This window comes from Corvus hawaiiensis, chromosome 2, assembly GCF_020740725.1.
Source record: "Corvus hawaiiensis isolate bCorHaw1 chromosome 2, bCorHaw1.pri.cur, whole genome shotgun sequence".
Lineage (NCBI taxonomy): Eukaryota > Metazoa > Chordata > Aves > Passeriformes > Corvidae > Corvus > Corvus hawaiiensis.
The window spans coordinates 91,721,573-91,747,105 of NC_063214.1; the positions used below are offsets into that span (position 1 = coordinate 91,721,573).

Here is a 25,533-nt window from a genome sequence, read left to right on the forward strand (position 1 = left end):
TTTGGAACAAAATATACAAATTCCATAACTTTAAATTTTAAATAGACTTAAAAATACAAATAATCCTTTGTGGTGATGCTGCACAACTCAGCAGACAGGTCTGCAGGCCCTTGGGTATTGCTACCACAACATGAAACAGCAGCTTCATAGGTAGCACTTGCACAAATTGGACTCCTGAGGAGCTCAGAGATCTGCAGGGTTGGCAGCATCAGTAGTGGTGACAAGGAGCTCACTGGAAGTGACTGAGGCTGACATGAAGGCAACTGAAGAGGGCTCCACTCTTGTTCACCCTCAGAACTCAAACCCCAGCTTTGTACACATAGGCAGCAATGAGATTCCCTGCCCCGTTTGAAGTTTATACTGATCTACCAAAAATTCATTCATAGGCTTTACATAAGAGGTTTATGTAACACAGAGGTTTACATAACATAGTGCACCAAAGACTTCATCCTATGAATTTTACATAAGTTATGTCAAGTAGACAGTCATGTGATACATTTCATAAATTTGTATTACAAAGTAATGATTGTAGTAAAATTATGTTAATATAGTGCAGAATTCTCTAATGACTAAATAAAATATAGTTCAATATCTGTGGTTACTTAACAATGAACTGTTTATAGCAGTCTTAAAAAAAACCCCAAAAAATCAGTGACATTTGAGACAAGCTAGAGTTCCCTCTGGTCTCCAGAGGTGATAAAATTTGTTTGCTTGTAACGTATGTTAATCATGCAGAGTCCTTGCCATGATGGCAAGCAGATGAGTGACTGGCAAGACAAGGGGCACAGCATTAAAATTGCTCTGCTTGCAAAAGCTGTCTCCAAACCAGCTCTCATTCTGCCTGTGTTGACCCTGCCTGGCCGCTCAGGCACACGCACAGCACTGCCCCTTGCTGCCAGGCATGGACTCCCAGGCACACCACTTCTGCATCAGCAATGGTGGCAGCTGGAAGAAAAGTGCCCTGACACCTCCAAAAAGGTAATTTGAAAGGCTAAATGTGAACATTCCTATTCCCATTCACAAGTTTGGGTCAGCAGCTGTGTTCAGGCCCAGCTCTTCTGACCTATTCAGTCTGTAGCACCATTATCCTCTCCCTGTTCTCAAACTGAGCTTTAGACCCCATTCCAAGAGTACTGAATGGGGTTATTTACTCAAGTTGTAGATTGCTACCCACTGAGCCCCATGAAATTGAAAAAAATAAACATTGGGATTTAACATTTATCTTTATTTCTATCTTATTCTGATTATTATTCTCTAATTAATAAATTGGCACTGAGAGACCCATCCACTTTCAAACAAACCTTTTAGGCCCAGAGCTCATTCACTTCTATTAGAAACTGGGATTCCTGGCAGAGGGACAGATGCTGAAATGCTTTTAAATTTGGAGGAAACTCAGCATAAATGTGCCAAAGCTAAAGCAGGAAAGGTTGTGGGTTTTTTTACCAAAACTATTGCTGTGATACAGCTGCTGGGGTGGGTACATACGGGGCTGACTCCTGCTCCAGGGGCTGGTCTCTGATGGAAAGGCATTTTGCTGTGGCACTTGCAGGACTTTCTGTAGAAGAGGTCCCCAGTTGCACCATGGCCATGGACTCAGGGGACCAAGCAAAGCACGTTTTAGTAGTGTCCGCCTCAAGGCTGGCTACAGGAACACTCAGCTACTGCAGAGACCAAAGGCTTGCTGAGAAGTCTCTTCATTGCTCCTTAGTCAGCAGCACCAAGGGAAGGAAAACTTAGGATATTCATCCCCCTCATTGGCCATGGAGAGGGAAGGAGCTGGATGCAGGTGGGAAGAGCACAGCTGATGCCAAGGGGGAGCTGCTTGTGTGCATGTCTGGGGGATGCACAAACAGCCCCGGGATTCAGCTTTGAACAGGAAGAGTCACCTTCCTCACTCAAAATTTAAACATTGCTGGTCTGTCCCCAACTGCCTTTCAAGGGCCCTGAGCTTGGGGTATCTCATCCCTGGGAGTCTCCTGGAAGGCAGTGCTGAGCTCGCCCATCAGTGAGTGAGGGGGTGGGATTTTCTGGAGTGAGCAAGGTGTCATTGGCAATGCCACCAGCATCGGTCCTGCCAGGAGACCTGGGGAGCTGCTCTGGGTACTACAATCACTGCTGGGCCAGTCTGCAGAGGGGGGCTCAGTGGCAGGGCAGGTTTATGACCTAGAACCCATTTCTCTTAAAGTACTGGGCTCGTCTAATCACACTGTTGGCGTAGTTGTAGTCTCTGTTGCATGGGTCTGCCTCGTAGACCTGGAGGTTGCCCATTTTTGCACGGTAGGTGCAGAGTCCCCCTGAAAAGAGTTAAGAAGGAGTTGTTACCGGCTTTAAGTAAGAAATAGAGATTTAAGAGCAAAAATTTGTACCAAAAAGGGCCATGCACCTCACCAAATACACACAGCTGCTTGATGAAGTGCCAATTGTGCATTATTGTTGAAAAGTGACTGATTTTGTAAAATCTTTACTGCTGTAATGAAGGAGCCCATAACTCTCTCCAAATGCAGGTGGAAATGGAACACTGTTACCAGAAAAGGGTGCAAGCAGAGCAAAGGAAGGGCAGTATCAGAGAAAGGAAGGGAGAGTAAGAAATAGCATCGGGTGAACAAACCATCACCACAGATAGCACAGACTACAAGGAAACCTGAACTGCAAGCTTCCTGGACATAACAAGTTGCCACAATAATCCTGTTGTGCTGTCATGCCTCCGTTTCCTCAGTGACTTTTGTTTAGTTGCTTCATCTTGTTTATCCACCTAACAGCCATTTCTCATTGCCTGTCTGCTGGTCTGGTACTGCTTCTGTTAAACTAGAAAGCTCTGGTTCTGGTTCTTATTTTGGGGCTTCAGGGGTTTCTTTTGTTTGTTTGGGGTTTTTTGGTAAGAGATGCTGTAAAATCTGCCAGGCTGATGCTCCTTTTTCCCTTAAAAGCAACATCAACAAGCACACAACATTCCCATCAGTCAGTCTGTCCCTTCCTAGTACAAAGCCCATCCCTTACCTCTCAGCTGCTGGTCCCAGGTCCAGGTAGGATGTCTTGCCCGTACTTCATTAATGGAAAGAACCAGGATATTTGAGCACTGATTAATGTGCTCTTCACTATCCCACACCGCAAAAGGTTGCAGTTGCTGCCTGCTGATCTAGGAAAGACAAGCAAGAAAATGGGTTTCCCTCTGAATGCCACCCCCTCTTCATTGCACTCCCAGGCTTTGACACATTGAAGTGACCTTACTCAGGACAGCACTTAAGCACAGCCTTTGATGTAGAGGGATTGCAATAAAGAGCTCTTTCAAACACAGAGCAGCCATTTGCTAAGGTAAAGCCCTGGGGTATGCCCCACATTACTGTGCTGTTACTCCTGCTTATCACCCTGCTGTACCTGCATCAGGCCGTACTTCTGCCGTCCCCGGTCCCAGCCGTTGTCCAGGAGCAGGCCCACACGGCTCTCCTGGGACATGATGGCACCGATGAGCGCTGGGTCCAAGCACAGGTTTCTGGCTACTCTCCTAATTGGCATCTCGTATCTCCTCAGGCGTACGAGGTCTGCCTCAGCAGTCCTCCGTATCATGGCATATCCTGCGGCGTAGGAAAAGGCAGATTTACACACACCCCTGTCCAGACCCCTTGCTTCCCCCTTGAGCAAGTGTGACAAAGGAGTAACTTAAGTTTTTAAGGAATTGCATCTACATCCAGTTGGGCAGCGGGGTTTGAGGAACAAGCACGGCCCTATTGTGGCCACACATGTGTGGTCCTCTTCTTCTGCTGCACCTCCCGAGTCAGAAAAGTGAAGTTTCAAAATGGATTTGAAAAAATTGAGCCATATGTTGCTACTGACTGGCCACACTGCAGTAACAGCTGTGTTCTATTTATAGAGTGGGGGCTTTTTTAAAGCAAATTTGGAACACTTTGGAAACAAGCAAGCAGGTTCAGATCTGTGCTTGAACATCCGCAGTCAGATGTCTGCCCTGGAAGAGCCTACATCCGAGGAACATGGCAAAATCCCTGGAGATATCAGCAGTATGAATGTGACACCGTCAGCTGTGTGGTGACACAGGGCAATAACACCAAGCAAGAAAGAGAGAAATGTGAAGGATTTACCAAAAATGAGTCAACCAGAGGTAGGATGGCTACACACCTGGGACTTTCCCCCTGTAAAGTGTGTCTCTGGCAGGTCAGCACTGGCCAGCTCAGCCAACATGCCAGCACTCAGGACCTGGCTCTGTACATCTTACCCTGGGAGCAGACAAGCCCTGGGGCTTTGTGAGGAGGCTGATGCTAAAGTCCTGGCGGATTGGAGAAGCTCTTTTAACTGAAAAGGGGTAGTACTATTTCCCTTTTCTTTGAGGCTGAGGATCCTGCTTATGGGACATGAAGTTCATCCTTTCACTTCCCACCAGGTCTGGAGGCTTCACAGAACATGCTATTTTGGGAGAGGAATTGTCTCTTTCTCCCTTTACCTAACTGCATAGCTGCACCACATTTAATTTGGCAATAATAGAAGGTTAGGCATCTCTCTGTCAGGTACAAACAGGATGACAAACCAAGTAATGAATGATACATACCACAATCAGAGGCTCTTACAGGTGTGCAGGACATCGTGGGGAGTTGAAGAGCACTTATATCGCCATAGCAACTGTAACTCACGGATGGAGCTGAAATATTAAAGGGAGGTGTTTGAACACATAAGATCTCAGAGCAGTGCTGTACAAGTGCTGCAAGTGCATACAAGTCAAGCATGAGAGATTTGTCCAGACCTGCAACCCACATCCCCTTGTGTTGCCCCTGCTTGTACGGTTGCTGCTGCTCTCCATCAGTAATGTTATCAAAGAAAGGTAGAGAACAAAAATTTGTTCTTTTCTAATTGAATATTGAAGCAAAGGGATCTAATGACCATTTAGATGAATGTGCACCTGCCCTGTTAGGTCTAAAGGCTGGTGTGGGAAAGGAGAACCACAGCCTCTGCATTTATTTCAGAGGGCTCTTCCCATTCAATGCCCTGCAGTGTTCAAAGCCACTCAGATGATGGCTGGCGGTGTCTGAGCGTCCTGGCAGGGATTGTCTCCTGTGTCCCTCCTTAATTTGGTGAGGAATTAATTCAGGAGAATGCTTGCCTCAGTCTGGAAAAATTACCCTCTTTCCTCAGAAACTAAGAAACAAACAGCCTCCATCAAACTGCTTGCCACTTGTGAGACCATTTCTGAGCAGGCAGGGAAATCAGATAAGGTTAGCTGGGAAAATCAAGAGGAGACATGTCTGTGACTCTCTTGGTTTCAGTCCCATCCTCCAGATGTGCTGGTTTAAAAGACCTGTGTGGGCAGCAAGCAGCCTCATACAGCAGCTGAGGACCTTCAGCCACACAGGATCTTACAGAGCCATGCAGGAAGGGAGCCTCAGGCCTGGCTGCAAACCTCCTCTCCATGGTCCTTCTGCAAAGAATTTCCAGTGTGCTTTTGACAGCAACCCAAACCCATCTCACCAACAAGGGCTGAAAGGCCCAGCAACAGCAGTGCAGGGATCATGATGATGGCTCTCCTCAGCTGTCCCAGGAGACCTGGAAGCACAGTGGTTTGCAAAACATGAAGAAATTACTGCTGATTTTCAACAGTACTGTAGCAAAGTCAAGTCGGTGTGCCAAAAGCTTCCATCCTGACAGGGATGGCATTAGCCAAAGAGGGGTTGGGCAGCAGAGATACTTTCTCCCCTTGGGGAGATTGGGATCAGGGAGGTCCCTGATGGCAGCCTGGGCCAGCAGGGACCTTTTTAGCCTCTGTCAGTTCTCACTGCTTGCTCACAGGGTCCCTCCCGAAGGCCCATAGTGTGTCTACCTTTGCTTAAATTTTATAGGTGTTTGAAGTCTAATGTGCTACAAAGTGCACACAATCCTTGCCTCTCTGTTCAAAAAGGATTTTTCCTTGGCTTTTGGAAAAACTTGTTTTCAAAAATCAAGAACTATGACCCTTAATTCTATGCTAAGAGCATGCAAGGCAACTCCAAGATTTATTTGATGAAATAATACTTCTCTGTGTGGTATTGGCAGATAACCACTTTACTAATAAATGCATATGTTGTGCCTATAAATAAAATTCCAAAATGTTGTCAGATGATAGCTATCAAATGGAAAAATTTGGCTGTATTTGCCTTGCTGATGAATACATTTAAACTGAGCAGCTTGTATGGTTTACAATTTTTTTTTCCCAGGAAGATTTCAAACACAAAACACACCATTAGTCTTGTAGGCAATTAACACTAGTCCTGCTAACACTTGAAAATGCTTTATCAGTTTTAATAGCATGTGACCTTTTCTCTAGCCTGCCTTTCTACTACAAACCAGATTGTGTGGATACAGAAACACAAATAATCCACCAGTACCGTTGGAAAGACTCCCTTGTCCCGACTGAGCTTATTCAGGCTGGCAACGCCCACGGTCAGGTCAGGGTACACTCGGTAGCTCCGTTTGAGCTCTAACACTAAGTATTCACAAGCCCAGATTAATACAGCTTGACCCAACACCTATGAATTCAATGGCAAATCCATCTGGGTCCCTACTGAAAGCTACAGGATGTAGCTCTTTCCACATGCAGGATTTTTTTTTCACTCCCATCACAAAAACCTCACAGGCATTAGGTAGAAACAGCATAGCAATCACAATATTGGCGAAATGCTAAATCAAAACAAATCAAGGCTTCTGGTTCTAAATAAATATTCTGTGAGTGAATTCAGACTCACCTGTATTCAGTGTCCTTCCTCTGAGGCAGGTCACTTGATGACTTTTATATATATATGTAGGAAAAGGTATCCACCCTACGGGTTTTGGAATGTTAATTTCTACCTAGTGTGATGACTGTTTTAAAGTACAATAAGTAATATATATTAAGAGCTTAGAACTCCAATGATTCCTTTCATCCAAAGATTTGCACAAGTGGTGGTTAGTCAGACTCAGGACAAGTCTGTGAAAGGAAATAAACACTGGTTTTCCTCCATCAATAAGTACATTGATGCACAGTAAATGACTTGGAGAAATTATTGAAGTGAATCAGTGGCAGAGGCCAGGCAAAAAACAGATCCCTGTGTAGTCCTCTTCTTGCTTTGCATCTGCACATATTTCTGGAAGGATTGTTTGTGTTTTGTTTCCTCAATGATTTCAGTTAGGCAAGCTTTTAATTAAGTATCATACTTCCATATGAATTTTAACAAGGACAATTAAGGAAAATCATCCCACTGCTTCATTGCTTACAACAAACCTAATTCAGGATGGGCACTTGACTACTTTGAGAGCAGAGGCAGGGTCTGAGTTTCAGATTTGGGGAGGTGGGAGGTTGCAACAGAAATTAGGAGGAAGGAAACTGGTCTCTCAGCAGCTGAAGTTAGTGGGGACACACAGAGGGGCTCTGAAAGACTTGCACTTTGCAGCCAAGAGACTTTTCACATACCTAAAACATCTGAGTCACTTGGAGAAGGAAGGACACTGGGAGACCAGTGCCCTTCAATCCTGTTCCGGTTGTCATATTTTTCCCAAGACTCTGCCCAGCATGCGTGGAGGCTAGGAAGGCAAGGTTTTTCTTCTGGTAGCTTTCTCTTCATTATTTAATGTACCACAAATCCATCTATTCCCATTTCTCTTTTGGGATTGAGATGGGGCAGGTAGGAAATGCTGTTTTGGCCGGATACTAATTTACATGTTCAAAACCAGGCATTGTTACAGGAGGCTTGGTGTAAGGGTTAAGGTGAGTCTTAAATATAGAACTCTTAATGAAACCTTCCCAAAGATTACAAAAAGGCTAGGCAATCATTCTTGATGTACAAACCTGTTAACTCATTGTGGTATCTCAGACTGGACTATCACTTAATCCTTTTACTGGGGTTTAACGTTTTATATAGCAGAAGGTAAAGTTTGACATAATGTAAGGTGCACATCCATGTGGTGTTGTCATGGTTTAACACATAGAAAATAGAAACATCACATGTTTGGTGTGCTTTAATCCTTTCAAAGGAAACAGCAACTGATGAAATGCTGGAGGGGAGGAAAGACAGAAGAAATGATTTGGGAAAAGCTCACAGTGCACAGCTTGATGGCAACAAACCCAGTAGACATATTCATTTATGTGCTACAGAACAAGACAATTTTTATTAGAAAGAGATGTTTTCTCTCAAATAGATTATAAAAATTTAGTATTAACATCCACCTGGAAGTTATAAAAACAGCATCATGCTAGTGACAAACAACTAATGTTCCTCTGTCACTGAGCCTGCGTTCATGCTGACTTAGGACCTTTTTTTGAGAAGTAGCCTCTAACCTTAGGTAAGATTTATTTCCTAATGTGTTGTCCACTTGCTGATGGTCCTTAAGATAAAGTTTTGAATTTAAATACTGTTTGTCATTGCTACATATTTTTCTCTTTCATTTATTACCATGTAATCACATTTTTCTACATTTCCCAGTAGGCACATGAATTCTTAATGCCTACTCTGCATTGCATTGCTCCTTATGTACTCAGTGAGTAGTGGATGTTATGTTTTAAATACAAGTATTTTTATCTGTGCTGCTAGAAGCTCTTAGGTCCCTGGGACAGATTCCTTGTATTCATACAATTTCCACTGTAAGCCCAAATAAGAGGATATTTTTTCAGCAGTGTTACGGACTTTTTCTTGCTAAAAACCTCCTTATCCACATAAATTTTGCCAACTGCCTTTTAGAGTAAAAGCCAAAAGCAAGCACCCTCTCTACGGAAACATGGTCATGCTCATATACACTGAATGGAGCAGCTCTCAGCCAGTGCATTTGTCCAAGGCACCACCATGTGACGAGAGCTGCAGAATGTTTGAAAACACCATCTTCTGCTCAAAGGCCTTTGTGGGGCTGTAAACCCAGAGCACTGAATGTAGGTGAGCCACTTAATGAGAGTGGGCTGCATCTGTCACTAGTACAGAACAATTTTTCATTTTTATGATAGATTTAATTTGGAAAATTGCATCAGGAGTACAGTGCCAATACCTATTCTCCTTGTGCTCGGTTTGGTCAGCACAGAGTGTGACTGGGAGGGAGGGAATGGAAAGTCAAGGAAAGAGGGGTACTTCACTTACCAAATGGTACCTGCATCTTCTTAAATTTAAGAAGCAGGAAAGGTTCCTGGTATTCATGTGCATCCTGGCATTCAGCTGCAGTCAGTAACCACAGACATGCTTTCTCTGTGATCTGTCAATGACACTGTCAGTTACATTCAGGCAAAGGGAGAGCAGAGTGGACAAAAAATGTTACCTGACACAAAAGCATTTTCCACTTGTCTTACATAAACTAGAAGGGACCACTCCTGAGATCTAAAGCACACCAAGGTTCAGTTCCAACCGTTCTTTCCTACTCACAGATTTTCACTTTATATTTTTTCCCCCTCATGCCAAGTGAAGTTTTTTCATTCTGCTTAATGGAGAAGTGATCAAAATGAAGCATCATTTTGAAAAGAATTATATGCTGCACGTTATTCTCCTTCAGGTTGCAGGTTATAGCAACACATGTCACTGGGTGGTGAGAATACCATCTAAAATCACTTGGAATGGTACTCACATTAATTATTGTCTCCATTGTGAGTTTCAACTTGTTTCATAACATTGACAGGCAGATGAATTTCTCAGGTTGTTCCTTTTGTCTTGGATGTAATTATAGGTAACACCAGGTATTCTCAGACTTTGTAACTGCTTTATAGGGAAGCTGCCCATCACTGCTGACGTAGGTTGGATACCTACCACTAACTGACCAGTTAAAGATGCATCTATAGCATCGTCTCAGACAAATCCTCTATGGTTGTCCTTCCCAGCTTTTAAAGGGACACACCCAGTTTAATAATTAAATTTCCATATTTTTTCCTGTTTCACGTCTAGTATACCTGGAAGTAATCATAGAATCATATAGGTTGGAAAACACTTCTAAGATCATCGAGTCCAACCATTAAGCCAGCACTGCCAGTTCCACCACTAAACCACGTCTCTAAGCACCACATCTACGCATCTTCAAAAGTCTTCAAACTTGTAAGACATGAGGCTCTCCCTTTTCACTGTATTCAGAAGTGAACAAGTGCTGAGGGTCCCAATCTCTTCTTTTATCTTCCCTTTCTGAAGAATGCAGATGAGCATGGAAGTAACATCCCCATCTGCATCTCTCTGGCCTTCACATAAAATAACTAAGGCCAGAAGTGTTTATGAAGGAGGAAAAAAGTATTTTCCTTCTGTACACTAAAATGAGATTTTTGATATTTCTCTAGGAGTGGTGTTCTAGCAAAAAGGTCACTGGACTGGATCCTATGACAGTTCAGTTCACATCCCATCTTCAAGACAGATCTATCACCTAAAGCAAGTCATTTGAAGTTTGAGCCAGGATAGGGTCCTGCACATGAGTCTGGGAAATCCCAAGCACCAATATAGGCAGGGGGATGAACGGATTGAGAGCAGCCCTGAGAAGGACTTGGGGGCATTGGTTGACAAGAAGCTCAGCATGACCCAGCATTGTGCACTCACAGACTGGAAGGACAACTGTGTCTGGGCTGCCCCAAAATCAGCGTGGCCAGCAAGCTGAGGGAGGGGATTCTGCCCCTGCACTACAGTCTCATGAGATCCTACCTAGAGTAAAACATTCAGCTCTGGGCTCACAATGTAAGCAGGATGTGCAACTGCTGGAGCAAGTCCAGAGGAGGGTCACCAAGGTGATCAGAGGGCTGGAGCACTTCTACAAAAAAAAGCTGAGGGAGCTGGGATTGTACAGCCTGGAAAAAGGAATACTCTGGGGACACCTTATAGCACATTCCACTACCTAGAGGGGGAACAAGAGAGTTGTGGTGGCACTTTGTACGAGGGCATATAGTGATAGGGGGAATGGCTTCAAACTGACAGAGGGCAGGTGTGGATTTGATACAAGGAAGAAAGTCTTTGTGAGACACTGAAACAAGTTGCCCAGAGAAGCTGTGGGTGCCCCATCCCAGGAAGTGTTGAAGGCCACACTGGATAGGGCTTTGAGCAATCTGGTTTAGTGGAAGATGTCCCTGCCCAGGTGATGTTTAAGGTCCCTTCCAACTCAAACCATCCTGTGTTTCGATGATAAGTATCAAGAGCATTTCTGTGTGCCTGCAATTAATTATACAAAGCACTGAGGACTGTTAACATTCCAGAAAACAAACAGGAAACAATTTCAGGCTTTTTTCTAGGGCAGTGCAATAACAAAATAAATAATTAGCAAGGAGGATGTAGATCAGGAAAGTAATTAATGTTGTTCTGTGCATTACGATCACCTGATTTTCATACAATGTCATCTTGGGAAAAGCCAGTCATTACTAGAGATTGCATGGCTTGTGAAGAAGGTAAGTTAATTTTTAAACCTTTTTTATAAGAGTCACATGTTGAAGTCATACCACCAGGTGGGTGATGCTTGAATAGGCTGTGTTCCAAAATGCGAACTCAACACTGAGCTGACACAGCTATGTGGCTACTAGATCAGTGTTGGCTTACTTTAGGCAGCTCAAGCCATGGCTGTAACAACTAATCAAAAACCACAGAGTAGCTTTAGAAGATGCACCTTATGGGATCTCTAAAAATAAGTTTTCTTAACTGCTTCCTTTCCATCAATAAGCACCCAATATCTCTCAGTGTACATGCACTTAAAATTAATTCACCAAATTTAAACAAGGTATTTTTGGGTGATGTTCTGGGGTCTTATGTACTACTTCAGCCAGTTTGATGTGTTACCTTAATCTGCTGAAGAAGGTATGAGCATAAATTCCCTTCTGTAGCTTATGATACAGAATGGCGCTCTGCAGAGGGACAAGGAACAAGGAGCATCTGGTAGACCACAATATCTTGGATCACCACAATCATATTGGACAGGCTGAATGCTGAAGGCTCCAAAGCACGATCCAAGAACAAAAGATCAGAGTAGACCTTTTTTTGTCAAATGTGGTGGAACCTCTCTCTATTTATCCTTTAAACGTGGCTCAGGAGCAACGTACCCCTCAGAACAATTCTCAAGCAGTGTACTGTAACACCAAGTACGCTCACCGTCCGCCTTAGAGTCTTTTCTTCAGCTCCAGAGTGTAACTCTCACTCTCAAACTGTCGTGTACAGCTGTTCTAAAGAGACAGACAGATCAACCACTGCTGACAGAATTTTCCTTTCAAAAAGTGGGTTACACAGCTATTGTATATGCAATGAGTACAAAAGCCATGCTATTTCTGCATCAGCTAGTGCTTGTTAGTGTGTATGCGAGAGAAAAAGTGACAGCATCTCTCACACTGGGTTGAGAACACCAGCTTTACTCTTACAGGGAAGACAAAGGGTTTGTCTCAGAAACTGTACTGGTCAAAGCCCAAACCTTCTATAGAAATATCTGTAGAAAAGCCTTCATTCTAGAATTTCTAGGTGGGGAATAGAAAAAAGGGGATTCCTTTTAATAGAGGACTTGAGAGCATCAATTAATCTTTTGAGTTGGCCTCCCTCCACCCCTGTGACACTTGCAGGTAATCCAGCCTACTAATGGGGTCTGAGAGCAGCTACTCAGCTGTTGCCCTCTCCAGAATTTGTTTCTCATCCTGCCTCTTTCTGGGACCAGACTTCTTCATACTTCCCAGATCCCAAAGCTCAACTCAGCACTTCACTTCGGGGTAGATTTCTTGAGTAGAAACACAGCAAAACACAGGATCAATCAGTGATCAAGGACTGTCCAGTCAAGTCCACTTAATTCAGCATAAAGAGCTGGACAACTGAAATCCTGTTTCGTTATTATTGCCTCCATGATTTTCTTTATTATTTCATACCAAGCATCAGGCACAGACTTAAGCACTAGTCATAAAGTTATATGCTGACTGCAGGCATAAGACCCATCACTTCCAAAGCTATACCTGAACATTTCTCACCTCTTTGTTGTCTAACAACCTTTCATGGCTGACACATGCCAGACCAGGTACCATTTTGTGATTAGTCTAGGCTCAGGAACCTTAGTCAGTCATGTTCTCACATACCTGATCCATCTGCTGTAAGGAATTAATCCCATAAAACCCGCGTTCTTTCTAGATATTGCGAATCATCAGCATCCTCACCATCTCATCTATCAGCCATATGGCCACTAGATTGCTGTTGACAAAGTTAATCTTTCTGCTTTTCAAGTCTGTACAGCTGACATTTATTTAAGCTGGTGTTCTCTGTATTGTGACATTTCCAGCTTGTTGTCCCATGTCTTCTGATCATGGACAATTCATTAATTTAACCTGCTCGGCAAAATCATTAAACTCTACCACAGAAGAGTAATTTGTTCCTCACTACTCAAACTAGACAAAGTTCCCATTTCTTAAAGAACTTCTAGGTTTCAGCAAAAATAAATTTTTTGGGTTTGAATTGTTCACCTCAAAATAATATGCAGGATGGAGATGTAACCAAGAAGACTGTTCAGTAACAGTTTTGATGTTTATTCAAGACAGAATATGCAGAAAGCAGACATGAAAGTAAAGACTTGAAGGAGCAATCTATGAGATTGCTACTTCAAAATAATTTAAACTTCCAGTATGAACAGTCTCAAGTTCCCTTGTTACCCATGGGAGGAGTGTCCCTGTCCATGGCAGGGGGGTTGGAACTAGATGATCTCTAAGGTCCCTTGCAATCCAGCCCACTCCATGAGCCTCTGATTCTACCCAAACCACACAAACTCCTTGTATCAGCACTAGAGTATGTGTGGTCATGGAACAAGCTTGATGAAGGAAAAGGTCCCAGGAAGGATGAAGGAAGATTAACCTAGAAAAAAATCATCAGCTTAAAGTGACATGAAACCACAGACTCCAAGTAGGATTTGCAGTGAGTTTGTAATGAGGCTATTCATGTATGAAACTGAGTAACCTCCAACAACGCACTGTGCTGGAATCCTGACAAGCCCATGTGTTTCCACATAGCACGCAGCTGCTTTAGAGGTGATTTTTTATTTCCACAGCTTGTTCAACACAGTTAGGGCTCACTGATGAGCCCTGCTAAGACACTTGTAAAAACACTGTTGGAACCCTGGTTTCCTCAATTTCATGCAACTGGATGAAGGAAAAAAAAAGAAAAATGAGCACTTTCTAATGCATTTAAAGAGTGTGTGCATTAAAAAGGAGATCAACGTGAAGCAAGGCTCCTTTATGCTTCTCCTAGATGAACAGGCAGCTGTGTACATCTTAAGCTGATTGCGTTCTCAAAGTGATCCTGTATGTTAAGGCAGAACTGTACATTACCTGTTAGAAATCTAGAAGGAGCTCATACAACCTTTCTGATGGACTTTATTAATAGAGAAATCAATCCACAGCACCTAGATCTCCTTCTTTGAAAGGATGCAGTAGTCAACATTAGAATGAAAATAATTTTTATTTCAATGTACATGAACAGAAATAAAATATAATTCTTTAAACTTAAAGAGATATATTGCTGGGCTGGCCCAACCACAAGTGTTCTCTACTACAAGGCAGCAAGACTAGACCCACTTCACTGCTTTTTGGACCAACTGGATTCAAAGTACCACCTCAAAAGGGTCCTTCAGCACAAAGCAAACTACTTTTTTGAAAATGAAAAGAAAACTCATCAACTGTTCACCTAGCCAGGAATTTTAGAGTGTCCAAGAAAGATCTCTCTTGAAAATTCTGTCCATTACTGAAGAACAGTACACAGTATGCGGCACTATATCTAAACTTAATGATCAAGGCTGCTCTCAAATACTTTCCTCTATTCTACTCTCTTGTACAAAGCATCTGCTATAAAATCCACACATTCACAACCACAGAATGATACAAACCTGTGAACTAGGCTGTTTTCAATAGGCTTGTTGCTATGTGCTATTACCTGCTGTATCAGGTCTGACATGCAGCGTTCATAGATGCTAAAAGGGCATTTCTCTTGGCCATCTATTTCAGAATTCACAGAAGTTATGACTGTTTTTACAACTTATAGTGCAATGCAATTAATTTATTCAATGGCATGATATGGCACCGTAAGAGAAACAATTATTTGTTAAAATACACAATTTCTTTACTGATAATTTTGTGGTGCTTTACTGATAATGTAAGTAATAATAAATTTTAAAAGACAACTGGAAGAAGAACTGATAGAGAACAATCTTTTTTTTTTAAAGTGTCTGTTATCTCCTTTAACAAAGAAAAACAGAAAAACAAACCTTGTCAGATTCTGTGAAAATGAGGAAGCACAGTTAAACTGTGGCCTCCTTGCCACATGATGTGGATGCCTGGATACTATGAGGATTAAAAGAGATTTCTCTTCCATTATTTTAAGCAGCAAATACTCTCAGATACGGAGTTCCCCAAGCCACAGATTGCTTAAAGTAGACTGTGGGGAAGCATTGCTCTCTGGTCACCCTGTTTTCATTCTTCCTTGTGCATCTCTTTTTAGCCACTGAGACTGGATCCTGGGCCAGAGGGACCTTTGGTCTGACTTCATACAGCTGTTTCTAAGTTACTTCAAAACATTTCATAAACTTATACTTAAGACAAAGGGCTTAAGTTCATCATTTGCCATGTTGTTTAGTTAGAAGGACCAAGATTTTCAAATTACAAATGACATCCAAAAGAGAAAAAAAAATACTTAAGCTTTTTCCTGCTGTGACTCAGTTGTAAAAAACTGTATAGAAAAATGAGAATTATGTGCAGATGTAATGAAAAGCAGTAAGCTTTATAAAAAACATTCTTAGAAATGTACCACGCATAAACAAAAGATGATTTACAAATATATTTAGCGGCTCTTCTAGTCATCATCAGAATCTGAATCATATATCTTTCCTCTGATGGTCTTCTTATCCAGCTTCGTAAAGCTTGTTCCATATTTCTTTTGACTTTGAAAAGGTGGCTCCATCAAGTTTCCACTACAGGAAAAGGACAAGACAAGTTGATTAAAACCATATTCATACAGACAGTAAGCACCATCTCTAATGACCTGTTTCTCCAGAAAAACACATTCTAAGAGAACACAACGCCTACTTCCTACAGCCACCCTAAGCAGCACTGTGGGGTTGCTAGCATAGCACATCCTGGTCAAAATGGCCTGGATAACTGGAGTTAAGATAGGAGTGTGAAAGTAAACAGCACCTGTGAGCGGAGCTGTAGAGAAAAACTGTCAGAAAAGGTTTTTCCTGCAAACTGATCATGCTAAAGATAACCATCTGTCAGATTAAACTGTAACCAGGGAATTACAGAGAGACTTTTCAAAACAGGTGAGGAGCCATCAGTACAAAAGAAGCTAAAATGTTGTTATGGGGACTTCAGAGTCAAAACTGGGATTTGCCAGAAGTCACCTTGTGCTATCTCTGCCTAGGCCAGACAGAACAGCTTCCCCACAGGACTGCACTTCTACAGGACTATGGGGGAACTCACACCTCAGAGTGCCCCATGATCCTGCAGCGGCTCTCTCACCAGCATGTGTGTCTCTGGGAACAGACCTGTGTTCCCTGCTGGGAACAGCAGGTTTTCACATGAAGCTGCAGCACCTGCTTCTCTTCCAGCAGGGTTGCACAAGGAGGTGAATTCCCTGGGGCTGCTCAGAAAAGGGTGTGCCCTGCTTTCCCTCACATGACCTGTGAGGGGTTTGCATCCAAGTGTCAGTGAGTGAGTGAATTAGCTATAAAGGGGTGTTTAAAATTTATAGTTCTTTACAAAATATTAATACTATTTTGCTGATATTAATCCTAAATACACAGTTCACTGATTGCTATTTAATTACACACATCAGTACACCACTTGAATCCTGATTTTGGGTAAATAATCTGACCTGAACAGTTTTTCCCTTAAATAAAGTATATCCTTTTACCATCTGCTATCCCACAGGTTGAAGGAAAAGAATTATTTCTAAGCTCTGAGGAGGCCTATGCCCTTTTCAGGAACTCCAGAGAGTGGAACAGTACTTTCAGAGCAGTGTGGAAATGTGGCTCGCATTGCAAAGCCAGGGTCTGCCAAAATGAACGAAGAACAAAGCTCCCCCACACCACAAGGAGCTAAGAACAAATACACAGTACTAGTAGAGTCAAGTAGAAGTAAAATTATGCCATAAGCCAATGTAGCAATGTTTAGCAAATTCAGTGGTGCTTGATACAACTCTAGTGAAGGATTTTTCCCATAAAAGGCTGTTGCTGTCTAGAATATGCATCCAAGATGTCTCTGTGTATTTGCTTGTTACTGAACGAGGACATACCAGTTGTTTTAAAATTATAAATTTCAGTCATTTCACCCGAAGTTCAACAGCTATTAAGCCAAATTGAGTAGTAGTTCCTTTGGCTTTAAGATACAATACTTCTTGCCAAAAATTAGCCTAATTAGACATTTAAATAAATTCAGGTAACGAATTTAAAATTTAAAAAGCACTAAAGACATTCAAAACAATAGAGCAAAATTAACCTAAAAAGATAGATGACATTTGAGTCACACTGGATAGCAAAGCAAAATTTTGGTAAATAATCCTCCTGTAAAGTTAGACTATTGTGGTGACAGGTATGTTCTACTGCCTTTTGTTCTGTAGTCTTTAACGTGGTATTGATGATGATTCTATTGTATTGTTACTCAATTTATTTACACTTCTTCAAGTTATCTTTCATTATCAGTACTGTTCGTTGAAGAAAAAAGTATATTCATGTATGTAATATTGACTAAGATGCAGTTTAAGGATGACTTGCTGAGTTTTCTCTCAAGTGGATTAAAACCACTCAGACTTCACTGCATTGCAACTGTGACATGAAGCATCTATAGCTGCTTTGGAGAGGATTACATTTGATACATGACTCTGGAGCCATATCAGAGCATCACTGCTACTCCATACACTTCATGACAAGAACTGGGTTTATCTTTATTACTCTACAAGAAGGACAACTCAACACTCATTACAATGTCTCAATACTTTGCCAAAGAGATTCGCTTCTTTCCCTTGATGAAGCACACAGTTTAAGTAACTAGATTAAACTCTTACATGTCTTTTAGCGTACAACATATTGATGTTACAGCCTTTCAGATTCTCTTGTCTGCAAGCTCATTCTCTTTGCACTTTATCTGAAAATAACAGAATCATGAAACTCTTAATTACCTGTAATTAATTACGTCTGCACAGCCTAATCTCCATTCTAAGGTTTCTGTAGTGAAGTCATCAGTGTTACCGAGGTCAGTAAAACCCACGACGTAGTCTTGTGTTTTTCCATCTTTTATTAGTGCTAGAGTGGGAATTACTTTGATGCGCAGTCTCTCGCACAAGAAAGGAGATTTTTCAGCATTTAATTTCAAGAATTTTGTCTCAATGTGCTTTTTTGCCAATACAGTCAAATGTTTGTCCATTATTTGGCACCTGTGGAAAAATTGACCCAAAATATACAACATGTTAGAATGAATAAGCTGAAGAATATGCATTTGAGAGCAAGTTTAAAAGGAGCAGTAAAGAGCTAGTTCTATCATGTTGATACTCAGACACGACCTTTGTAATTGAGAATTTAGTTTCAAGCGAAAGTACCTTTCAGAGGTAGCTGGATTTTATGACTAACAGAGGAACAGCCTGGAGTACCTTTACTGTACAATTATACCATCCCTTTCTCTAATTTCTTCCTAATTACTTTCCATACACTGAAAGCCTCGCTCTCATTTCTGGAGGCCTGCATTTATTGATGAAATTTCTTTCTGACTTCTATTGTTCCAGCTCTAGCTTCATGCCTGTCAACTGGAAAAATTTCTCTATAGGAGATTTCTTCAGAGAAGTACTCTCAACGTGTTACAGCATTTTGGATTTTTGAAGTCACTGTCTTCACAGCTGAGATGCAGTAACTCAGTGTAAGCGAAAAACAAGTGATTTGCACAGTAGTGCTATAGGCAAAAATACTTTGCTTTTCTGTTGCCATGAAATAGGAGTGAGCATACAATTATTGCTTCTCAGCTATGGGATAGTGACATGAACTGCTCAAAATACTTGTCAGATCACAGAGATTTGTGGAATTGTCACCTACAATCTCAGCTTTCTGAATTGTCTTCTCTAGCTGCATGAACTCTGCGATGTGACTGTCCTTAAACTCAAGAGGACAGCTGCACAGATCAAAAAGCTGGACTGGCAAAGGTGAAAGCAACTTGATACAGTGGTTGGAAAACCCAATACATGAGCTTCAAGCTGTCTGTCAGCATGACACTTTTTACAAACCACTTTCTCTAAAGTTCTCCTGTCTGAGCCTACAGACTTTGCTGACTCAAGAAACAAGAACTCAAACCTGTCCTAAGCTACTTTATTTGCAGTGACTTCCTTTCACCTTCTTGAGTAAAAGCTAGCCAAATAGAAATGCTTTAAACACTTAGAAAATGTAGGACACAGATACCTCACTGCAAAATCGAGCCTTGACCTCTTTCAATTTCTCACATGGAGGTTGTTTCAGTTTGTATAAGCTAGGGAGAACATAACACCTTTGGGGAAAAAACCCCCAATGAACCAAAACCAGGACAACTGGCTCCTCCTTCAATACACTCCTCTACTTTGCAACTGCATTTTAACAGAACACATTGAGAGAGACCCAGTGAGGAGCAGCCTACAACCCAGAACTTCTGAAATTCTTCCAAGGAAGTGGAACATCTTAGTTTGGGTTCCTATTCTGAGTCAGCACATATTCTCAGATCTAAGTGTCTCACACTCTAAAAAAAGTGACAGAATCACAAAGGCACAGGCACAACGGGAAAGCAGCTGCAACTGATCCTTTCAAAGTAAAAGGTTAAATTCTCAAGATGCTTAGACATGATTTTTGGTTATATTTTATTCCACCCAGAATATCTCTATCTGGAATGACCAAGGCCATCTTTTTGAAATGCTGCTCTTGTATGGTCTACATTTACAGACCTGGTGTCCTCAAACGAAATCAATAATGAAACACAGCAGTCTCTCAAATACTGTCAAAGAGGTCATACATCTATGCTCTAATCAACTATGTAGCAGACTATTAATTGTTGTCAAATCATGTTCAGATTAACTGTAATGGAGAAAATACATTTAAAAAACAAATGTCTTGAAAAGTGACTAAGATCTATAATGAAGCAATGTGAATACTTCTAAAAATGCCTGTTCATGTGGGGGATTTGAAAGAACAAAAAAACACATCTGTTTTTGTAGATATCTTTAAACAAAAGGTTTCTTCAGCACAGCTTATTTACTATACCTGAATGTTGTATCTCTATAGAAATGGCAAACCACATTTTTACTTTCTTTGACTTCTTGGAAAAAGTCTCTCTCGCTTGGGATTTCTCTATATTCTCCATGTCCTTTTGAAAGCCACTCCTTTTGGAAAACATAAAAGCAAATAATTAGTACGGAGGTTGTTAGTCTACCTGTTGTGCAAAGTCTACAGCTTTTAGAAAATGGAAGAGGGGGGCTGCAGTGAAAACCCATTTCATATAGTAATGGAGAAACAAATTACTTCCTCCCCTTTAGTTTTATTTTGAAAATACACAAATAAGGCCATCTTGCTTATTTGGAAATACAAATCTTGTACAGAGCTACATAAATTTCTGTAATGCAGCCTGTCAGTAAGACAAGGCTAGTTCAAAGAATACAACAAAAACTCTTGGCATTTGAAAATTGCCAATCGACAGCTTGGGCTACTCTCTCTGAAATGCTTTTGTACACTCAAAGAACTCTTGTCTTAAACTTAGTCAAGTCATGACATGAATTAAATAAATTTCTTTTAATTTTTTACTCTATGAAAAAATCAGGGAGAAAAAAGCCTACTAACTCATCTGCAATAGATGATATTTACCTATTGAATATACACTGAAGGGATCTTTACATGAACCAGGCTCACAGAAAATCATTTGGAAAACATGTGCACCATTAGTCATAACATCGATGGAGAAACAGAATGTCACAAGCTAAAATTTAGAGGTAATTTCAAAAACTGTCTGATTAAGTGTGCAAATGCAGTTTCCAAAGAGCTCATCTTCCACACTTTTGACAAACACACTTAGGGGAAAAACCCACAGCCTGTATATTACTAAAAGTTAACTGCAGTGTATTAAAACAAGTACAGACAAATCTAAATTTTTAGAAGTAGTGCAGTATGACAAAATTTGACAAAAACCTTCATTTTCCATTTGGGATAAAAAACTAGATAAATCACTGTTCCTAATCTTGCAGTTTTGTCTTTGCCAAGTGAAGGAAAAAAAAAAATGTTTCCCAGCAAACCAAAGATATCATGTAAGCTAAATTAGGATAGAACAAAGAATCTCCGGAATATTTACATTAAAAATTCATGGAAGTATGAGCACATGAAGAAGTCATCATGATGGCAATCAAGAACTCACTTATCCCTCAACAGTGATTATGCATTAATCCCCCTCTCCACAGATTTATTCCAGAATAGTGTGACACCACACTCCTTTTACTGAGCAGTATCCTACATCACATTTGCATTTGAAAGTGTGTGAGAACAGTGATTTAAGATCAAATGACATGAAGAAGTTTTTGCATGAGATCTATCACATGTTCACATCCAAGGACATCCGTGTTATGACTTCTGAAAAAGGAAAACACTAGAATCAAATATAAACTGAACTTCTGAAGACAAGAAAACAGTGTGCCACTTTCTCTACTTCCACGTTTACAGAATCAAAGCTGCTGGCACTGCCGGTCTTCCAGCATCCCCACCATGCCACGACATTTCACTGCATTCCCATTTCAAAGTCTGGCATTAGCTTTTAAGGACTTCATCACAGCCACAGCATCTGCTTTCAGCCAAGTCACTTCTCCCCCAACACAATAAATTTCTTGTTTAGGTTAGCTCAGATGGAATAAGCTAAGAAACTTACACCTTCCCTACTTATAATTCAGGTCTCACACCATATGCTACCAAAATCATGGTGTACACTGTTGTTCAAAAAGAGCTCTGAGGGAGCATAAAGACCACCTCATTTGACATGAGGTATCAGGTCCCAAGGGAGAATTTCCTTCCTGTAAGAGGAAATGAGCGATAATACAAAGACAACATTTTATTGGCTTAGAAGGAGTATGACAAATCATTCCAGCCTAGGAACAAGGAAAAATCCTGTTTCATCCTTCTGTAAAATACCATAAGAGGAAGGCACACATCACTTAAGTAACTGCTGTAAGTAACAATCCAGAAGCTTCAGAAGGAGCCTAAAGCCTTATGATTAGGTTGCCTACAGGGCTTATGCTTCCAGACAGCAATGCTCAGCAAACACTCAAATCTCTGTATGAGACTCTTTATCCTATCCTTATTGTAACAACCACAGAAATGCTTCTCTCTTCCTATTAAAAAACACAAAGCATGCATACATGGACAGACATTGGCCTTCCTGGATAATTTAAAATTAATAAGCACAGAAAAGGAGAGAAAGAAGAAAAATCCACAAAACCAATCAAACAACCCCAAAACACTTAGTTCACATATATTATTCCCCAAGGATTTCCAAAATGTCTGTTACACTCTACATATCAAGAGCCTGTATTACAGAAATTACTTGTTTCTGCTGCTGGCTCTTTTTTAGGGCCTCAAGCCTCCTCTGTTTAAGGCGTTCCAATTCATCTTCGTCCATTTGGTCCAGCTTCTGTATTTCAGCATCCAGATGTTCTTCCACAACCTTGGTTGTCTGAAGTATTTCATTCTCCAGAACTTTTTGAAGGATATCAACAGAGGTATCAGCAGCCATCTTTAGCTGGAAAGTGATCTCTTCAGAGCTGTGGAAACAGTGAAACAAGGAATTAACATTTACACAAACAACTAAAAGCCTGATCTCTCTTTGCTTGCAGTTCACTCCATAGACAAACAAAACGCTGTGCTATTTCAAGACAGGAGTAGACAGCAGACAGTTCTTTTCTTTACTGCAACCCACTTTGGAGAATACTTTCATGATGAACACAGATGGCAAAGATACAAGTCAAGTCCTATTCTCTAAGCCCCAAGGGCAGCTACTGAAAGTGCACAGGAATCTGAAACTGCTTGTTAATATAAAGAAGAAAAATTCACCAGTTCCAAAAGGATGCTCATCCTGAGCCATGTGTACCTACTTTAATAAATATCTGAAACAAGAAGATTGATTTGGAAAGCTCCAGGTTGCTGGGAGGAGGTAGAAGATGCCTCAGAACAAGTTTAAGCAACGCTCAGTATGTAAGTCCGTGCCAGTAGTTTACATGCAATTACTTTAAGCCCCTCAGGCACATTAACATTTTTAAATCTGAATTAACACTCCTCTCCTCAGCTACACGAAAGACAAGGTGCTCAACAGCAAATGCTTTAGGCTAATACACTGCTTTAATTAGTACCAGAAAATTACTGTTGCAAACAGCACCTTATGGCAGCCAGCAAGAGGATTTCAAAGCCACTACCTAATTGCTGTGTGAAGAAACATAGCCAAAATAATTTTCTGTAAAGTTCTTCCTGCCCAAACACATCAAAAGACACAAAACACTAATCAGGGTGTATAAAGAGTTGTGACAACACAATCAACTATTCTTCCCAATAAACTTACACTGCAGAAAATTATCAGTGTAGTGATCGACAGTTTTGGAACAGTGACAGTGCACAGTCACCCTACTCAGTCTCTCAACCTGCTGACCACGGCTCTGACGTGCTGAATTTTGGTTCCAGGCTACTCTTGGCTCTATTTCAAAGCAGGCGAACTGCCAGCGTCACTGGCTCTGTAAACACCTTGCATACACAGGCAAGAGAAACATTTTAAGTGACAACGGGTAAAGTACCAACATCATGGCAGCATTCCAGGCGTACTGCAGCACCAGCAGTGCCCAGCCCGCTGCCACGCGTGTCACCGCCACACTCGCTCTGACCCGCGGCACCCTGTTCTACCTCCCTCTTTCCAAAGCCGCTAACCACAAAGTCTGTTTCCTCTCCCTCTTTCCTGTGTTTCCGGAGGAAATAAGAACCTTGCCGGCGAAGATCAGAGGCCAGCAGGTGTCCAGGAGACGGAGAGACCCTGCTCAGCTGGGGCAAAAGGAAGCTCGTCCTCTAAGAAAACAGGAAAGAAAACAGGACCAACCCCCCCTCCCAGTCCCCACTGCAATCCGAGGTCCCCAGCGGTCCCCGGCTCCCAAGTCGCGGAACCCCGGGTGCCAAGAGGCTTCTCCTACGCAGCCAGGAGCCTCGGCACCACTGGCAGAGATGCGGTTCTGCCGGGAAGGGGCGCCGGGCTCCCGGCCGAGGGGGGCGGCACACGGCAGGGGCACTGCGCAGGCGCCGCGCGCCTCCCTCCGCGGAGCCGCTACACACAACGCCACAAACAATCCACCCACCCAGCTCAGGACGGGCTTTCCAGGGACGCCGCGCCGCCCCGCCCTGCCCCGGGCTCGGTGCTGGTGGTGCCACCGCCCGCGGCCGCAGCCGCAGCCCCAACCCGAACCCGGACCCGGCACCCGCCACTCACCCTCCGCTTCCTCGCGCGCCGGCCGCACCCCTCCGCCGCTATCGCGAGAGTCAGCGCGGGGCGCACCGCGCGCGCGCGGAACTCCCCCCGACGGGCTGATTGGCCGGGAAAGCAGGCGCGCGCCCCTGCGGAACAGCCCCTGTGCTGTGCGCGCGCACACACCCGCGGAACTACCCCTGACGCGCTGCCTGCTCGCGGGACCGCGGGCGCGCGCCCCATGCCGGGTGCGTGCGTACTCCGCTCCTGCGGGCGGGAGCCGCGCGCTTGAGCCCCGCCCGCCGCGCGGGAGGAGCGCGGCTCCTCCGACGTGGCCCCTCCACCCTCCGCGCCGCCGCAGCTCCGCCCCGAGGCGTCCCGGCCTCCGCCAGCAGCCGCCGGCTGGGGCGCCGCGGATTCCCCCTCCCACCGCCGCGGTGCGAGGGGCGGGGCTTGGCCTCGAGGGGCGGAGCAGGGCACGCCCCCTGCTCCAACTCACTTTCTCGCCGCTCTGGCGGCTGTGTAGGCGGAGGTGGTAGCGCCTGCTGCCGCTGCTGCTACTCTTTGGGGGATTCCTGCTCGGGGTTGGGCGTGAGACCGAGGCCGGCCCGAGCGGGGGTGTGGCGGTCGGGAGCCGCGGGGCCGGGCCCCGGAGCGATGGCGTGAGGTAAGTGAAGCTGCGTGAGCCGTGCCGAGAACGCGGGCTGTGCTGCAGCAGCTGGGGCTCGCCGTCTCTTTGCTTCTTCCTGTAAGTGCGGTGGAAGATCCGCTGATATAAATAATGGGACAATAAAGCCTGTTTTTTTAAAAAAGCAAACAACAAACAACAGCAACAAAAAAAACCCCCGACACAAGTGTCCTTCTTTCTTCTTTCTTGGAAATCTGGCTCCCCGGTACCGAAGTGCGCTGACGGGGAAGGCGCGGTGGGAAGATAAACTCGGCCTTATCTGTAGTCGGCCAGGAGCCTGAGTGGGAGAGATAAGGAGCTACTGCTGTATAAAGGCAGAGGGAAGTAAGAAGCCAGGGTGCGAAGCAAGATGGAGGTGGTGATCCTGAGCTTGAAAGGTGTAGAGAACAGCGAGCCTTGCTCTGTCGACCAAAGGAATTACGGTGGCAGGGATGACAACAACAGAACACGTGGAGCTCTCAAAGCCCATTAAATA

General features: G+C 43.0%; 2 protein-coding genes across 9 annotated transcripts; both read right to left on the reverse strand.

Moving 5' to 3' along the window:
- Positions 1 to 391: 391 nt before the first annotated feature.
- Positions 392 to 9,794, reverse strand: LOC125336650 (lysozyme g-like). 4 transcript variants are annotated; one of them, XM_048325459.1, is made up of 7 exons: positions 9,078 to 9,794; positions 7,427 to 8,007; positions 5,473 to 5,547; positions 4,559 to 4,648; positions 3,376 to 3,572; positions 2,998 to 3,136; positions 392 to 2,294 (listed from the first exon to the last, which is right to left on the reverse strand). In XM_048325459.1, exons 2-7 carry the CDS (start codon positions 7,575 to 7,577, stop codon positions 2,164 to 2,166), a joined length of 783 nt encoding a protein of 260 aa, XP_048181416.1. In that variant the 5' UTR covers positions 7,578 to 8,007; positions 9,078 to 9,794; the 3' UTR covers positions 392 to 2,163. The 4 variants fall into 4 exon arrangements, with proteins under 4 accessions (XP_048181416.1, XP_048181436.1, XP_048181427.1 ...); XM_048325479.1 differs by lacking the exon at positions 7,427 to 8,007 and having other exon boundaries at positions 9,078 to 9,792; XM_048325470.1 differs by lacking the exon at positions 9,078 to 9,794 and having other exon boundaries at positions 7,427 to 8,992.
- Positions 9,795 to 14,341: 4,547 nt separating this feature from the next.
- On the reverse strand, positions 14,342 to 24,998 carry TXNDC9 (thioredoxin domain containing 9). Of its 5 annotated transcripts, none has more exons than XM_048325549.1 (5): positions 24,870 to 24,998; positions 22,478 to 22,694; positions 20,161 to 20,279; positions 18,069 to 18,323; positions 14,342 to 15,864 (listed from the first exon to the last, which is right to left on the reverse strand). In XM_048325549.1, exons 2-5 carry the CDS (start codon positions 22,664 to 22,666, stop codon positions 15,747 to 15,749), a joined length of 681 nt encoding a protein of 226 aa, XP_048181506.1. In that variant the 5' UTR covers positions 22,667 to 22,694; positions 24,870 to 24,998; the 3' UTR covers positions 14,342 to 15,746. The 5 variants fall into 5 exon arrangements, with proteins under 5 accessions (XP_048181506.1, XP_048181477.1, XP_048181497.1 ...); XM_048325520.1 differs by lacking the exon at positions 24,870 to 24,998 and adding an exon at positions 24,395 to 24,480; XM_048325540.1 differs by lacking the exon at positions 24,870 to 24,998 and adding an exon at positions 24,264 to 24,353.
- Positions 24,999 to 25,533: the final 535 nt, after the last annotated feature.